Source organism: Microcaecilia unicolor, chromosome 10 (assembly GCF_901765095.1).
Source record: "Microcaecilia unicolor chromosome 10, aMicUni1.1, whole genome shotgun sequence".
NCBI lineage: Eukaryota > Metazoa > Chordata > Amphibia > Gymnophiona > Siphonopidae > Microcaecilia > Microcaecilia unicolor.
Genome location: NC_044040.1, coordinates 213,322,515 through 213,339,903, shown reverse-complemented (window position 1 = coordinate 213,339,903; position 17,389 = coordinate 213,322,515). Strand labels below are relative to the sequence as shown.

Sequence of the window (17,389 nt, the reverse complement as noted above, 5' to 3'; positions counted from 1 at the left end):
GCTAACGTCAAAGCCCCTTAAAATGTACACTCCAGCCCATCGCTATCTATTCAGTCACGATCAGGGCATAGACTGTAGAAGTCTGCCTAGCACCAATTTTGCTTCCCAATTACTGGTGTCGCCACCCAATCTCCGCTAAGATTCCATGGAACCATTCCTTCTAAACAGGATTCCTTTGTGTTTATCCCACGCATGTTTGAATTCCATTACCGTTTTCATCCCCACCATCTTCTGTGGGAGGACATTTCATATATCGACCACCCTCTCCCTGAAAAAAATACTTCCTTACATTACTCTTCAGTCTGCCCCCCTTCAACCTCAATTCATGTCCTCTAGTTCTACCGCCTTCCCGTCTCCGAAAAAGGTTCGTTTGTGGATTAACACCTTTCGAATATTTGAACGTTTGTATCATGTCACCCCTGTTTCTCCTTTTCCTCTAAGGTATACATGTTCAGGTCGGCAAGTCTCTCCTCGTACGGTTTGCAAATGCAAATCCCATACCAGTTTTGTAGCTTTTCTTTGCACACGTTAGTACTAGAGATGGTGATAAGGGATCCCGCGGTAACCCAGTGGTAACCGGGCAGCACACAGCGATGCTCAACTACCCCCAGGTTACTGCTGCTCTAACCAATCTGGGGTTTTTTCCCCTTGAAATGAACAGCGTTTTTTTCCCTGTAAGTTTTTGGGGTTTTTTTTTTCACTGTTTCGTTTTTCTCTTTGGCTAATGAAACCGGTGATAATCTCAATTGAAGGGAGAGTCAGCTATTTGCAAACATCACCCGGGGTTTAAGGTTTCCTTTATTGAATTATATTGGGTATGAAGTATCATTCTTCACATTTTGCTAATTGATAGTCTATATAATGTGATGTAACCCATGAAATCTACCATCATAATAGAATCTACGTGGACAATGAAATATCAACATTCTCATTTTCAAAGCACATAGACTTACAAAGTTACATAGAGGGGCATTTTCGATATGACGTCTAAGTCTGACTGCGGATGTTTTGCAAAAAACGTCCATAACTTGATTAAGAAAGGTTAGTGACCACTGGGGGAGTAAGGGGAGGTAATCCCCAATTCCCTCCGGTGGTCATCTGGTCAGTTCGGGCACCTTTTTGAAGCTTGGTCACAAGAAAAAATGGACCAAGTAAAGTCGGCCAAGTGCTCGTCAGGGACGCCCTTCTTTTTTCCATTATCGGCCGAGGATGCCCATCTGTTAAGCACGTCCTAGTTCCGCCTTCGCTATGCTTCCGACACGCCCCCGGGAACTTTGGTTGTCCCCGTGCGGAAAGCAGTTGAGGACGCCCAAAATCGACTTTCGATTATGCCAATTTGGGCAACCCTGGTAGAAGGGCGCCCATCTCCCAATTTGTGTTGGGCGCCCTTCTCTTTTGAAAATAAGCCTGCAAATCACTAGAACCAACAAGACTGAGGATCCAGTCTCCCTACGGCCGGATCTTCTGCCTTAGGGCAGTCTGTGACTCAGAGGAATACCTGTGGATCAGACTGACTTGTCTGTACAGTTCAATACAGGTTGGAAACACTTGGATCTGCTCTTTAATGCTTCAGGAGACAGCTGGCAGCCCCTGTATTATTAATCCTTCTCCTGTCTTAGTTTCCCTTTGCTCTGGTGGGTCCCTGTGTGGGATTCCCCACTCACTGCTTCTCTACATCCTTAGCTGGACTCCCTTTTGGGGAGGAGGGACATGGCTCTTCCCTTGATCTTGGGTTGTATATTTCCCTTCAAAAGCTTATGGTTGTATCCTTATGGATCACAATCTGTGAATGTAAGCCCTACTGATACACTTCGATTGGCGCCTGTTTTCTTGAAAAGGCGCTAGAATGTATTTTGCATCCTGCTACACAGTAGTGAAGTTTAATCAATTATCTGGTCATCTTTAATATATCATGGATCCAGCTTCTCATATATAAGTACACAACTCTGGAACGCACTCCCAAAGGCCGTGAAAACTACGTATGACCACCTCAACTTCCGGAAATCGTTAAAGACTTATCTGTTCGAAAAGGCATATCCTAATGATCCAACTTAATCAACTGAATCCAGCGACTCAAGTTAACTTAGGCTTGTTTTGAACTTAGTGAACTTTACATAACTTCCCTCTCTATGTTTCCTAATGTGTCTGTACATATCTATTTCATTTGTAATACATTGCTCTGTATTTGTTTATTGACCGGAGGAGGCTTTCGCACCACGGCGCTATGTGAGCCACATTGAGCCTGCAAATAGGTGGGAAAATGTGGGGTACAAATGTACCAAATAAATTATGCCTGTTCAGCAGTGGTGAAGGAGTCCCATGGCCGGTAATTGTAAAAATGGATTTGGCCACCAGTTTTCAATCAGTGCGTGGTTATGTGACTACCAAGAATCAAAGCTACTTTGGCATGGCACAAATCAGGAAAACGTTGAGGATGTGCTTCATATTTTTAATGAAATGAAAGAAAAACAAATAAAATCTACAACCCCCCCCTGAAAAAATTGTTACAAGAGTTATGGGCATGAACGTTTCTTAAGAGAAACTGGAGTGATAACTCCACAGACACATACACAAGATCAGTCTGTCTCTCATGACATGGAGGTTAGGGTTACCATATTTTGTCCCCCCAAAAGGAGGACACAAGCCCCGCCCCACCACGCACCCCGCCCCACCCCTGTCACACCCTCACTCCGCCCCCTGTCACATTTTCCCCTCCCCCCTGTCACACACCCCGTCACCCCCCCTCCCCTTACCTTATTACTGCCCTGGTGGTCTAGTGACCTCTTCGGGGCAGGAAAGAGCCCCCTCTTTCCTGCCCGCATCCTTCCTGTTCCTGATCTCGGCTCCGATTCAAAATGGCCGCCGAGAGTTGAAGTCTCGCGAGGTCACTTCAACTCTCGGCGGCCATTTTGAATCGGCGCCGAGATCAGGAACAGGAAGGATGCATGCAGGGCAGCGCTCCGGTTAGGAAAGAGGGGGCTCTTTCCTGCCCCGAAGGCGGAAGAGGCCACTAGACCACCAGGGCAGTAGTAAGTAAGGGGAGGGGAAGCTAGCAATCTGCCCGCTTGTCCGGATTTCTGGATCCTATGGGCGGCCCGCCCACCAGCCTGCCCGTTTGTCCAGAAATCCGGACAAACGGGCAGATTGGCAAAACCCGCCCGGTTGCCTGGACATGTCCTCAAAAAGAGGACATGTCCGGGTAAATCCGGACATATGGTAACCCTAATGGAGGTTCCTGGCAGTCCACCATTTGCCCTCTCATCTTTGGAAACCATCTACCAAACCAAGCCCCAATACTGGCTGCCAGAACTTCCATCTCAGGAGTGGCTGACAGCATCTTTCTGAAGTCCTGTAGATAACAAAAGCACATTGGGAAAAAGGCATTTGCTAAACCTTACTTAAAAGTTGAGTGAAGTACCAGAGCTTGAGGACATTTGCTTACGTGTGTTTTTTCTTCAGCCAGGGGCACTGGACCAAGCTGTGGAGGACCTGAAGTCCCAGGTGCTGGTGAAGGAAAATGCAGTGGTGCAAAGCGTCTGGCTTTTAACGGAGTGAGTCTATGTGTGTGACATCGGCTGTGCTTTGTTTCATGTCACCCTCCTCTCTCTCTTTGAGATTTCCAAGATCACAAATCAGGATGCACAGAAATATATATTTATTAATTTTTTTATTCTATTTGTTATTAACTTTTATTAACACTTGATTCATTCAACAAATGCCAAACAATCTACAGTAAACACTATAGAAAAAAATGAATCCCAACTGTGAACACTACATTAGAATGGCAATCCTTCCCATCCTCCATCCTACCAATACCCCCTTTGCTCCTCCTCCCTCTCCCCCTACCACTCCCCTCCCCTCCATTAACAAGAATATACTGAAAATTACTACTACTACTACTACTACTATTTAGCATTTCTATAGCGCTACAAGGCATACGCAGCGCTGCACAAACATAGAAGAAAGACAGCTAACCATGATTCCTTCGGTCAGCCAGTTACTACCCCACACCCGATACCTTTAGATTGTAAGCTCTCTTGAGCAGGGACTGTCCTTCCCCATGTTTAAACTTGTACCGTACAGCGCTGCGTAACCCTGGCAGCGCTATAGAAATGCTAAGTAGTAGTAGTAGTACCCAATATTTATTAATTAAAATTCATTTGATAGTCTATTTTTTCTTAGGGAATAGAAACAAAACATATTGCATAAGTACATAAGCATTGCCATATTGGGACAGACCAAAGGTCCATCAAGCCCCGCATCCTGTTTCCAACAGTGGCCAATACTGGTCACAAGTACTTGGCAAGATCCCAAAACAGTACCATACATTTTACGCTGCTTATCCTAGAAATAAGCAGTGGATTTTCCCCAAGCCTATTTTAATAATTGCTGATGGATGTTTCTTTAAGGAGACTAGCCAAACCTTTTTTTAAACCCCGCTGAGCTAACTGCTTTTACTGTATTCTCTGGCAACGAGTTCCAGAGTTTAATTACACATTGAGTGAAAAAGTATTTTCTCCGATTCATGTTAAATATACTACTTTGTAGCTTCATTTTGTGCCCCTTAGTCCTAGTATTTTTGGAAAGAGTAAACAAGCGATTCACATCTACCTGTTCTACTTCACTCATTATTTTATAGAACTCTATCATAGCTCCCCTCAGCCGTCTTTTCTCCAATCTGAAGAGCTCTAGCTGCTTTAGCCTTTTCTCATAGGGAAGTCGTCCCATCCCCTTCATCATTTTGTCACCCTTCTCTGCACCTTTTCTAATTCCACTATATCTTTTTTGAGATGTGGTGACCAGAATTGCACATAGTACTCGAGGTGCAGTCGTACCATGCAGCAATGCAAAGGCATTATAACATCCTCATTTTTGTTTTCCATTCCTTTCCTAATAATACTTAACATTCTATTTGCTTTCTTAGCCGCAGCAGCACACCGAGCAGAAGGTTTCAACAAATCATCAATGATGACGCCTAGATCCCTTTCTTGGTCCGTGACTCCTAATGTGGAACCTTGCATGACGTAGCTATAGTTTGGATTCCTCTTCTCACATGCATCACTTTGCACTTGCTCATATTAAATGTCATCTGCTATTTGGATGCCCAGTCTCCCAGTCTCGTAAGGTCCTCTTGTAATTTTTCACAGTTCTCTTGCGATTTAACAACTTTGAATAACTTTTGTGTGATCAGCAAATTTAATTACCTCACTAGTTACTCCCATCTCTAGGTCATTTATAAATATGTTAAAAAGCAGCGGTCCCAACACAGAGCCCTGGGGAATCCCACTAACTATCCTTCTCCATTGAGAATACTGATCATTTAACCCTACTCTCTATTTTCTATCTTTTAACCAGTTTTTAATCCACAATAGAACACTACCTCCTATCCCATGACACTCCAATTTCCTCTGGAGTCTTTTATGAGGTACTTTGTCAAACGCCTTCTGAAAATCCAGACACACAATATCAACCGGCTCACCTTTATCCACATGTTTGTTCACCCCTTCAAAGAAATGTAGTAGATTGGTGAGGCAAGATTTCCCTTCACTAAATCCAAGTTGACTTTGTCTCATTAATCCATGCTTTTGAATATGCTCTGTAATTTTGTTCTTTATAATAGTCTCTACCATTTTACTTGGCACCGACGTCAGGCTCACTGGTCTATAATTTCCCAGATCACCTCTGGAACCCTTTTTAAAAACTGGCATTACATTGGCCACCCTCTAATCTTCCGGTACCATGCTCGATTTTAAGGATAAATTACATATTACTAACAATAGGTCCGCAAGCTCATTTTTCAATTCTGTCAGTACCCTGGAATGGGCATCTTCGGATCCAGGCGATTTACTACTCTTCAATTTGTCAAATTGCGCCATTACGTCTTCCAGGTTTATAGAGATTTCATTAAGTTTCTCTGACTCGTCAGTTTCGAATACCATTTCTGGCACCGCTATCCCTCCCAAATCTTCCTCGGTGAAGACTGAAGCAAAGAATTCATTTAATCTCTCTGCTACGGCTTTGTGTTCCCTGATTGTCCCTTTTACCCCTCGGTCATCTAGCATCCAACAGATTCTTTAGCTGGCTTCTTGCTTTTATTATACCTAAAAAAGTTTTTACTATGGGATTTTGCCTCCAACACAGTTTTTTTTTTCCAGAAGCCCTATTTTCCTTCCTTATCAGTGCTTTGCATTTGACTTGACATTCCTTATGCTGTTTCTTATTATTTTCAGTCGGTTCCTTCTTCCATTTTCTGAAGGATTTTCTTTTAGCTCTAATCGCTTCCTTCACCTCACTTTTTAACCATGCCGGCTGTTGTTTGGTCTTCCTTCTTCCTTTTTTAATACATAGAATATATCTGGCCTGGGCTTCCAGGATAGTAATTTTGAACAGCACCCTCGCCTGATGTAAATTTTTGACCTTTACAGCTGCTCCTCCAAGTTTTGTTTTTTCATCGTTTTTCTCATTTTATCATAGTTTCCTTTAAATGCTAACGTATTGGATTTCCTGTGTGTACTTACTCCAAAGCCGATATCAAATCTGATCATAGTATGAACACTTCTCTGAATCTGTGCCGAATGACTTCTAGCCTCATTACTATTAAACAGGTTCTGGGGTGACTGCATAAGGCTTCAGCATGGTTAGCTCATGCGCAAAAAAACATTTTTACACAGGGTGCCCACAAAATTGTACGCAAAGCCTGGCGCACTTTACAGCACTGGCCCCAATATGTCTGCCTAGAATGGGCGATAGACACATGAAACAGCCTCCCCTGGGTGGGGTGAGAGCGGTGGGGCGGGGGGGGGGGGGGGGGGAGCAGCAGAGGCAAAAACAGTGAAGGAATTAATTTATGTGAACTGTCTTGAGTTTAAAACATTGGGGACAATATGTACATTTATTTATTAAAAAAAAAAAATAAGAAATATAAGAAAGCAAGGGATAAGCATAGGAATGGGGTCATCTTTGATCTCTTCCCTCTCCTTCTCTGCGCATATCCAGCAGATAGCCAAGACCTGTCGCTTCTTCCTCTATAACATCAGCAAAATTCACCCCTTCCTGTCGGAGCACACCACCCGAACTCTCATCCACTCTCTCATTACCTCTCGCCTTGACTACTGCAACCTACTCCTTATTGGCCTCCCACTTAGCCATCTATCCCCCCTTCAGTCCGTTCAGAACTCTGCTGCATGTCTTATGTTCCGCCTGGACCAATATACTCATATCACCCCTCTCCTCAAGTCACTTCACTGGCTTCCGATCAGGTACCGCATACAGTTCAAGCTTCTCCTACTAACCTACAAATGCACTCGATCTGCAGCCCCTCCCTACCTCTCTACCCTCATCTCCCCTTATGTTCCTACCCGTAACCTCCGTTCTCAAGACAAATCCATCCTTTCAGTACCCTTCTCCACCACTGCCAACTCCAGGCTCCACCCTTTCTGCCTCGCCTCACCCCATGCCTGGAATAAACTCCCTGAGCCCATACGCCAGGCCCCCTCCCTGCCCATCTTCAAATCCTTGCTCAAAGCCCACCTCTTCAATGTCGCCTTTGGCACCTAACCATCAGGAAATCTGGACTGCCCCTACTTGACATTTTGCCCATTAGATTGTAAGCTCCTTGGAGCAGGGACTGTCCTTTTTGTTCATCTGTACAGCGCTGCGTAACCCTAGTAGCGCTCTAGAAATGTTAAGTAGTAGTAGTAGTAGGAGGGTCAACTGAGAGCTTTAGCACTGTAGTACAAATGGGGTTGTGTAGAGCAGGTTCCTGTCTGATACTGGGCTTCAGTACTGCCATCATATAAACAGCCTGTGCTGGGGAGGATCCTTGGCTCAGTGTGGGAACACCTGCTCCCGTAGTTTGCCATCACCAGCTTTCCCCAGGGGCCTCCGATTCCTTCCATGAAAACAACAAACTGAAAGTGAGAACATCAAACCCCACAAAACAACAATCCCTCATCCTAAGTCAAAGCTATAAGTGACAGACCTTAAACAAAGCAACATTATCGAACTCCTGAAATAGTCTCTCTCCCGACAATCATAGCAAACCACTCTTAAAAGTCCTTTCTCCATAAACTGAAATGGTCTTTGCCGTCCTCTCCCTCTGCTCACTTCCTCTGAGAGTTTTCAGTAGAATGTGGGGTTGTGTTGTCCTGCTACATCAGAACAAGCTTCACTTGTGAAGTGTTGCGGAGACCCAGCAAGAGACGGGTCAGGGCACAGAAAGGGGAATTTCAGGTGCGAGATGACGTCTGCAAACAGGCAGTGTGTCAGGCCTTTCAACTGGGCTGACGCTTGATACAAGTGCAGTGAGCTTTCCAGAACGGTGCTGCCTTCATCCAGGGCATCGCAGATTCGTCATGATTTAATCCAGTCCGTAGGTCTTGTCTACAGCTGGCCTGTTGGGCTAACGTGACAAGTGGGCAACTTCATTCAAGATGCGACACAGACACTCATCTTACCCGGATCTTCCAGACGGGCACTGGGAATTGTTGGAGAGGGTGGTGGACGCTTGGAATGCCCTCCCGCGGGAGGTGGTGGAGATGAAAACGGTAACGGAGTTCAAACATGTGTGGGATATGCATAGAGGAATCCTGTGCAGAAGGAATGGATCCTCAGAAGCTTAGCTGAAATTGGGTGGCGGAGCAGGTGGGGGGAAGAGGGGGTGGTGGTTGGGAGGCGAGGATAGGGGAGGGCAGACTTATACGGTCTGTACAAGAGCCGGTGATGGGAGGCGGGACTGGTGGTTGGGAGGCGGGAAATACTGCTGGGCAGACTTATATGGTGTGTGCCCTGAAAAGAACAGGTACAAATTCAAGGTAAGGTATACACATATGAGTTTGTCATGGGCAGACTGGATGGACCATGCAGGTCTTTTTCTGCCGTCATCTACTATGTTACTATGTTACTATCCTATATGATGGTCATGTACAGTGATAACAGCCTCTTTGGACTACTGATGTACATACTTTACAGCAGATACTTCAAGTGGCCTATGCAGCTGAGACGGAATATTGTTTGCTCCATTTTAAGCCCGTGGGAGTGAAAAAGGAACAACATAAATTAGCTACTAGCTATTTTATAATGTATTTATTTATTTGCTGCACTTGTATCCCACATTTTCCCACCTATTTGCAGGCTCAATGTGGCTTACAAAATGTTACAACGACTTATACACATTATAGAATAAGAATTTCAGAATATGGATACAGATAGGTGCATAAGAATATCATAGCAATCATATTAACGGAATAATAATTTTACAATTGTTACAAATAAGAGTCCATAAGTAAATCATGTAGGATTGGAAGAGGATTGATAGATAAACATAACGTACTATATCAGGACAAGATATAATATTCAGTCATGAGGATGTAATTAGGATGAACAGATAGGAGGGTTCCATAATCGTTGTAACTGGAATAATTTGGGAGTCAGATCGTTATGGGGAATCTTTTTTGTACGTCTTTATGAATAAGTAAGTGTTTAGTAATTTTTGGAAGGTTGTCAAGTCAAGTCAAGGCAAACTGGTATTGGCGGCCAGTTGGAAACAAAACAGTCACAACAAGGGCAATGAAAAAAGGGGGGGGGGGTTATTTATTTATTTATTACATTTGTATCCCACATTTTCCCACCTCTTTGCAGGCTCAATGTGGCTTACAATAAATCGTGGCTAGTGGAAATGAAAAGAGAGTTGACACTTAGTATTACAGAAGTGTTTTGGGTTGTATGGTAATAGAAAACATGATGATGGTATAATGTATGGCGTTCTTAACATTGCTTGCTAGATATATGTGGGAATTTCATATGTATTGGTCTTTGTGATATGTCTTATCGAAAAGATGGGTCTTCAGCAATTTGTGGAAGTTGGTCAGTTCATAGGTCGCCTTTAGGTTGTAAGCTCTTCCGAGCAGGGACCGTCCTTATTGTTAACTTGTACAGCGCTGCGTAACCCTAGTAGCGCTTTAGAAATGTTAAGTAGTAGTAGTAGTAGGTTACGTGGTAATGCGTTCCAGAATTGCGTGCTCATACAGGAAAAGGTTGATGTGTGCATTAGTTTATATTTTAGGCCTTTGCAGTTGGGGAAATGAAGATTAAGGAATGTGCGAGATGATCTTTTGGCATTCCTGGGTGGTAGGTCAATCAGGTCTGACATGTAGGCTGGGGCCTCGCCGTGGATGATCTTATGTACTAGGGTACATACTTTGAACGTGATGCGTTCTCTGAGTAGAATAGCAGATGATGTAGAAAATTCCACTTTATTGAACATCCAGGACTCGACACTAGCCGTGTTTCGGCCCACAAGGGCCTTCTTCAGGAGTCACTAAGAACATATATACAAATTAAAAAATTACAAACATATTCATTGACACAGATAAAATATAAATAAGAATACAATAAAATGTAAACAAAACGGATAAAGTTTCCAAAAGTAACAATACGATGCATGAAATGTAAATGGTAACAGATAAATATAATCGGATCTAAATGTAAACATGGTCCAAAGATAATCCAACATAAAAACTTTAATAATGTATAGACCAATAGTGAGCATAAAAAATACAAACGTACAGCACCATACCTTGGAAACGGCCACATGTACCTCCAGAGGACAAGCCCCTTCGTGAAATGGACTATATTTATCAGATGACTAAACTTTACTGCCATACAGCATGGTCCAGATGCTTTCTTTTCATAAGACTTGGGATTTTTATCGTCCTTGGTGATCGTCTAAGGTGTTGGGCCCCCTCTAGGGGTCCTGAGTAAATTAACACTGTGGAGTTTTTGTTGGGGGGGGGGGGGGGGAAGGGACCTTCCTGTTTTAATGAATGCATATTGGCCTCCCGTAGGAGGAGTTTGGAGTTTGGGTTTTTTGACTGTTTGGGAACGGGAGGGTTGGGGAGTGTTGGGGTTAGGAAGGTGCTGGGAGGGATTCTTTGGATATTTGATTGCGTGCAATGTTTTGTGATATTTTGTTTTTCTTATTAAAATTCAAAAGATTAAAAAAAAAAGTGACACTGAAAAGATGTGACAGAGGAAGAAATGAGCAAAAAAATCTTTTCCGGAGATGGGAAGGCGGTAGAACGAGAGGACATGAAATGAGATTGAAGGGGGGCAGACTCAGGAAAGATGTCAGGAAGTATTTTTTCACGGAGAGGGTGGTGGATGCTTGGAATGCCCTCCCGCGGGAGGTGGTGGAGATGAAAACGGTAACGGAATTCAAACATGCGTGGGATAAGCATAAAGGAATCCTGTGCAGAAGGAATGGATCCTCAGGAGCTTAGTCAGGATCGGGAGGCGGGGCTGGTGGTAGGGAGGCGGGGATAGTGCTGGGCAGACTTATACGGTCTGTGCCCTGAAAAGGACAGGTACAAATTCAAGGTAAGGTATACACATATGAGTTTGTCTTGGGCAGACTGGATGGACCATGCAGGTCTTCTTCTGCCGTCATCTACTATGTTACTTTTTCACGGAGAGGGTGGTGGACGCTTGGAATGCCCTCCCGCGGGAGGTGGTGGAGATGAAAACGGTAACGGAGTTCAAACATGCGTGGGATATGCATAGAGGAATCCTGTGCAGAAGGAATGGATCCTCAGAAGCTTAGCTGAAATTGGGTGGCGGAGCAGTTGGGGGGAAGAGGGGGTGGTGGTTGGGAGGCGAGGATAGGGGAGGGCAGACTTATACGGTCTGTACCAGAGCCGGTGATGGGAGGCGGGACTGGTGGTTGGGAGGCGGGAAATACTGCTGGGCAGACTTATACGGTCTGTGCCCTGAAAAAGACAGGTACAGGGGTCTGTGCTGGGTCCGTTGCTTTTTAATGTATTTATAAATGACCTAGAGATGGGAATAACTAGTGAGGTAATTAAATTCGCCGATGACACAAAATTATTCAGGGTCGTCAAGTCGCAGGAGGAATGTGAACGATTACAGGAGGACCTTGCGAGACTGGGAGAATGGGCGTGCAAGTGGCAGATGAAGTTCAATGTTGACAAGTGCAAAGTGATGCATGTGGGTAAGAGGAACCCGAATTATAGCTACGTCTTGCAAGGTTCCGCGTTAGGAGTTACGGATCAAGAAAGGGATCTGGGTGTCGTCGTCGATGATACGCTGAAACCTTCTGCTCAGTGTGCTGCTGCGGCTAGGAAAGCGAATAGAATGTTGGGTGTTATTAGGAAGGGTATGGAGTCCAGGTGTGCGGATGTTATAATGCCGTTGTATCGCTCCATGGTGCGACCGCACCTGGAGTATTGTGTTCAGTACTGGTCTCCGTATCTCAAAAAAGATATAGTAGAATTGGAAAAGGTACAGCGAAGGGCGACGAAAATGATAGTGGGGATGGGACGACTTTCCTACGAAGAGAGGCTGAGAAGGCTAGGGCTTTTCAGCTTGGAGAAGAGACAGCTGAGGGGAGATATGATAGAAGTGTATAAAATAATGAGTGGAATGGATCGGGTGGATGTGAAGCGACTGTTCACGCTATCCAAAATACTAGGACTAGAGGGCATGAGTTGAAGCTACAGTGTGGTAAATTTAAAACGAATCGGAGAAAATTTTTCTTCACCCAACGTGTAATTAGACTCTGGAATTCGTTGCCGGAGAACGTGGTACGGGCGGTTAGCTTGACGGAGTTTAAAAAGGGGTTAGATAGATTCCTAAAGGACAAGTCCATAGACCGCTATTAAATGGACTTGGAAAAATTCCGCATTTTTAGGTATAACTTGTCTGGAATGTTTTTACGTTTGGGGAGCGTGCCAGGTGCCCTTGACCTGGATTGGCCACTGTCGGTGACAGGATGCTGGGCTAGATGGACCTTTGGTCTTTCCCAGTATGGCACTACTTATGTACTTATGTACTTATGAGTTTATCTTGGGCAGACTAGATGGACCATGCAGGTCTTTTTCTGCCGTCATCTACTATGTTACTATGTTACTATGTAGTCCTACCGCCCTTTAGTAAATAGGCCCTGTAGACAGTATCAAATACCAGCTTAGTGTTCATTTCATGCCTAACTTTGGGCGCGATTGTTTATGCCTGCCAAAGGCTGGTGTAAATGCTGGCGCCATCTGATGGCAGTTAGGTACAAATGCAGGTATTCTATGACATCGTGCCTCATTTCTGGAAATGCCCCTAACCCGCCCCTGCCCCTCCCTTGGCCACGCCCCCTTTGGAGGCACACGCTATGAAATTTAGGAGTGCATGTTACAGAACAGGGCCTAGGCAGATCCACACGTAACTGCTAATTACTGCCAATTAAGTGCTTATTAACTCCAATAATTGATTCTTTTGCATCTAATTGACTAATTAGTTAACATGCAGACCTGGGATCTTTGCCCAAATTTGGGCGACCTATACAGAATCCGGGGGTAAGAGCAGATATTTGGTGCTGTACAAGTCTGGGCCAAAATTTTCATGCCACGTTAGCATAATACATACTTTTAAAAAAATGATATGATGTAATAAAAGATGGCCCATATGTGAACTATTAACTTTTCATGCCCCTGACTTTCTATTTTTTAGTGTGTATAATTCTGACAATTCACTTGTGTGGCTGGAGCACCGTGCTACAGATATATTTCTTTTAATTTTCATCCTCCAGGCCGTTGGCATTCGTAATCCTCTGTCCCCAGAACTATCCAGGTACATCTCCCTGTTCAAATACATCAGTAGCAGGATGAACTTTTTCCACTTGTGTTAGAAAGGACAGGGTGACTGTCTGGTGCCATCTGGTGGTCACTGTGCAGTATGTTTGCTCTGCAGCATTTTTGGAATCTGTATGCCGAATTCAAGTGTTTTGAGCCTTCTGGATATCCTGGCAAAGAAGGATCAAAACTGACCACTATCTGGAAGGAAGAGTTTAAGAAGGCTCAGTGGGGCTGAACATTGCGTTTCATATACAGGACAGTGGGACTAAAAATGTTTTAATCAGTTCTGTCTCCGTCCTCACCCCATGCCCGCAGGTTCTGTCTCTGTTCCTGTCCTGTCCCCACAGGCCCTGTCTCCGTCCTCTCCCCATCCCTGCGGGTTCTGTCCTTGTCCCCGCCCCATCCCCGTGGGCGCTGTCTTCATCTGCAGAAGCCTCGAACACTTATGATTTTATATTTAAATCTTTTTATTAAAGTATAAAAAGCAACAATATGCTGTGCAACTGTTGTTTATAAGTCTCAAATAGAAAACAATAATGATAATGAGTAGGGTTACCATATGTCCGGATTTACCCGGACATGTCCTCTTTTTGAGGACATGTCCAGGCAACCGGGCGGATTTTGCCAATCTGACCGTTTGTCCGGATTGCTGGACAAACGGGCCCGCCCACCAGCCTGCCCGTTTCTCCAGCAATCCGGACAAACGGGCAGATTACTAGCCTCCCCTCCCCTTACTTACTACTGCCCTGGTGGTCTAGTGACCTCTTCCGCCTTCGGGGCAGGAAAGAACCCCCTCTTTCCTGCCCGGAGCACTGCCCTGCATGCTTCCGTCCTGTTGCTGATCTCAGCACCGATTCAAAATGGCCGCCGAGAGTTGAAGTGACCTCGCGAGACTTCAACTCTCGGCGGCCATTTTGAATCGGTGCCGAGATCAGCAACAGGACGGAAGCATGCAGGGCAGTGCTCCGGGCAGGAAAGAGGGGGCTCTTTCCTGCCCCAAAGAGGTCACTAGACCACCAGGGCAGTAGTAAAATAAGGGGAGGGGGGTGATGGGGAGGGGGGTTGACAGGGAGGAGGGGAAAATGACAGGGGGCGGAGCGAGGGTGTGAAAGGAGGCGGGGTGGGTATGTGGTGGGGCGGGGCATGTGTCCTCCTTCTTGGGGGACAAAATATGGTAACCCTAACAATGAGTAACTATAAAAACCCCCACCACCAACCTCTACCCTTCCAACCCCAACAATAGCTGACTTCTACTACCCCAAGGAAACCTAATCCACCCTGTTAAAATGTCCAGGGGTACAAAATATAACCCATTCTATTCATCCTAGTGGGGGAAAATATGCCCAATGATGCATTGTTATGATTTTTTAATCTGTGGATGAATAAGAAGTCATCAACAATCTCAGGATTCAGTCTAGCTCTCCTGTCTTCCACAGTCCCTCCTGCAATAGAAGATGTCTTCTTAGAAGATGTGCTGGTAGCAGGATGTACAAGATCCCCCATGCAAATTTTGTCAGTTATGGCCAGCACTTTTGCTTCTTTTTCAAAAAATGAAAACATCGCCTGCATCACTCGAACATAAATAACTGTCTAATTCATTTACAGCCTCCAAAGTTTGTCCCCGACCCTGTGGGAACTGTCCCTCTCCCTGTCCTCATCCTCGTGGTTACCGCGGGTCCCCGTCCCCTTGTCATTCTCTAATGGAGAAGGTCCTCTTTACACTGCCATCTCATGGACATATGTAGTAATGCACTTGGAAACAGGGCAGTTTGTATCTGGTTAGTAAAGTTCATGTGCGTAGGGTTCTTCATTCGCAGCAGTAAGTGGTGACCTCTCTCTTCTCCTGAGTGATTTTCTGAATGAAGGCTCATGGGCCGATGATCAGAAGCAAACACAGCTGCTAGAGGCTGTTTGCGCCATACTAACACCTGCGTTTGCCACCGCCCCATGGTCAGAGCCCCTGAGCACGTGAGACAACGCACTTGTGGGCTCTGAACGCAACTAGCATGCAAAACAGGGCTTTTAGCACAAGTACTTAAGCACTGCCATGCTGGGAAAAGACCAATAGTCCATCAAGCCCAGCACTCTGTCTCTGCCAGCAGCCAATCCAGGCCCCAAGAACCTGGCAAAAACCCAAAATTTAATAACGATCAATGGATTTTTCCTTCAGGAATCTGTCCAGACCCCCTTTAAACTCAGCAAGGCCTCCGAATCCAACCCAGGAACCACACGGTGGTCAGGAGAGTCAAGAAAAAGGAACTGAACTTTATTTAACAAATTAACGGTTGTCATTAAAGTCCTCAGCGTACAGTTACGATGGCATCACAGGCTTGATCTTACAGAGCAGGGGTATAGCTACGTAGGGCCATGGGAGCATGGGCCCCCACAGATTACGCCCTGGCCCCCTCTACATTTGACCCCCCCTGCCGCCGCCCGCCCTGCCCTGCCGCCGCCTACGCATCATCAGGTACCTTGTTTGCTGGTGGGGGTCCCCAATCCCCACCAGCCGAAGAGTCTTCTTCAGCGCAGGTCGACTCCAGCGCCTTCGTTTTGTGATCATCTGTTTCTGACGCCTTACATCCTGCACCATGCATGTAGCCCCATGCAGGACGCAAGGTGTCAGAAATAGATGATCACACAACAAAGGCGCCGGAGTTGACTCTTCGGCTGGCGGGGATTGGGGACCCCCGCCAGCAAACAAGGTACCTGATGTGGCGGTGGTGGCGGGGAGGGGGTTCCATAGTGACGGCGGGGGGAGGCGGCTAAACAGTGCCCCCCACCTCGGGCTCTGGCCCCCCCTCCCGCCGAGGTTGCTACACCCGTGTTACAGAGTCATGAGAGCTTATAACCTTTCCTTCTTGGGTTATGCATATGAGCAAAACCCCTAAAGCCTGACCTGTAGCCAGATAACACCCCACAGTCAGTTTTCTCCAATGTAACATCACTTTCATCGGAGATTTACATCCAGCATTACCGTCTCAGCCCCTGAAAGGAATCACCAGCCTCGGGCACACAGCTTCCTACCCTTGAACTCTGTTTGCGGCAAGACTCCCCAATCTCATCCCGCAGGTTGGCTCCTCTGTTGGCTAAGGAGATTAACGGCAATGACCCTGATCCTGCTCTACTGTCAGGGTTGACTCAGCAGGTACCCCTCTCGCTTTTCAGCGGGTCACTTGGCGGGGGTAAAGAAGTTCTCAAACACAGTCTACCAAGGACAAATCTTACAATACTGTCCTTCCTTATATAGCAATTATAGATCCACCCCGCACCAAGATTCCACGAATCAGGGCAGTCTCAAGTGTGAGATGGACTCATGACCAGGGGCGTATCTGCGTGGAGCCACAGGGGCCTGGTCCCCCGCAGATTTCGCCCTGGACCCCCCCCTACTGCTGCCGTCACCTACCTTTGCTGGCGGGGGACCCCAACCCCCGCCAGCCGAGGTCCAATTCCTCCTGCCGCTGGTGCCTTTAAAAATATTCCTTCAGCTGGCGGGGGACCCCAACCCCTGCCAGCCGAGCCGAGGTATTTTAAGTTGTTCTCCGTCCTCCCACTCCTCCGTGCTGCTATTCAAAACTGCGGAATCCAGTTTCGGAGTCTGACGTCACTGCACGTGCACGACGTCAGACTCTGAAACTGGATTCCGCAGTTTTGAATAGCAGCACGGAGGAGTGGGAGGATGGAGAAGAACTTAAAATACCTTGGCTCGGCTGGCGGGGGTTGAGGGTCCCCCGCCAGCAAAGGTAGGTAATGGC

The 17,389-nt window shown here is 46.0% G+C and overlaps 1 protein-coding gene across 1 annotated transcript in view; it reads left to right on the top strand.

Annotated features, from left to right (window-relative positions):
- TPRG1 (tumor protein p63 regulated 1) overlaps positions 1-17,389 on the top strand; it is a 110,452-nt gene that overhangs the window by 7,726 nt on the left and 85,337 nt on the right. Inside the window, exon 3 of the mRNA XM_030216403.1 lies at positions 3,460-3,551. Within this exon, the coding sequence (XP_030072263.1) occupies positions 3,460-3,551 (92 nt within the window). The remainder of the gene's footprint in view (positions 1-3,459; positions 3,552-17,389) is intronic.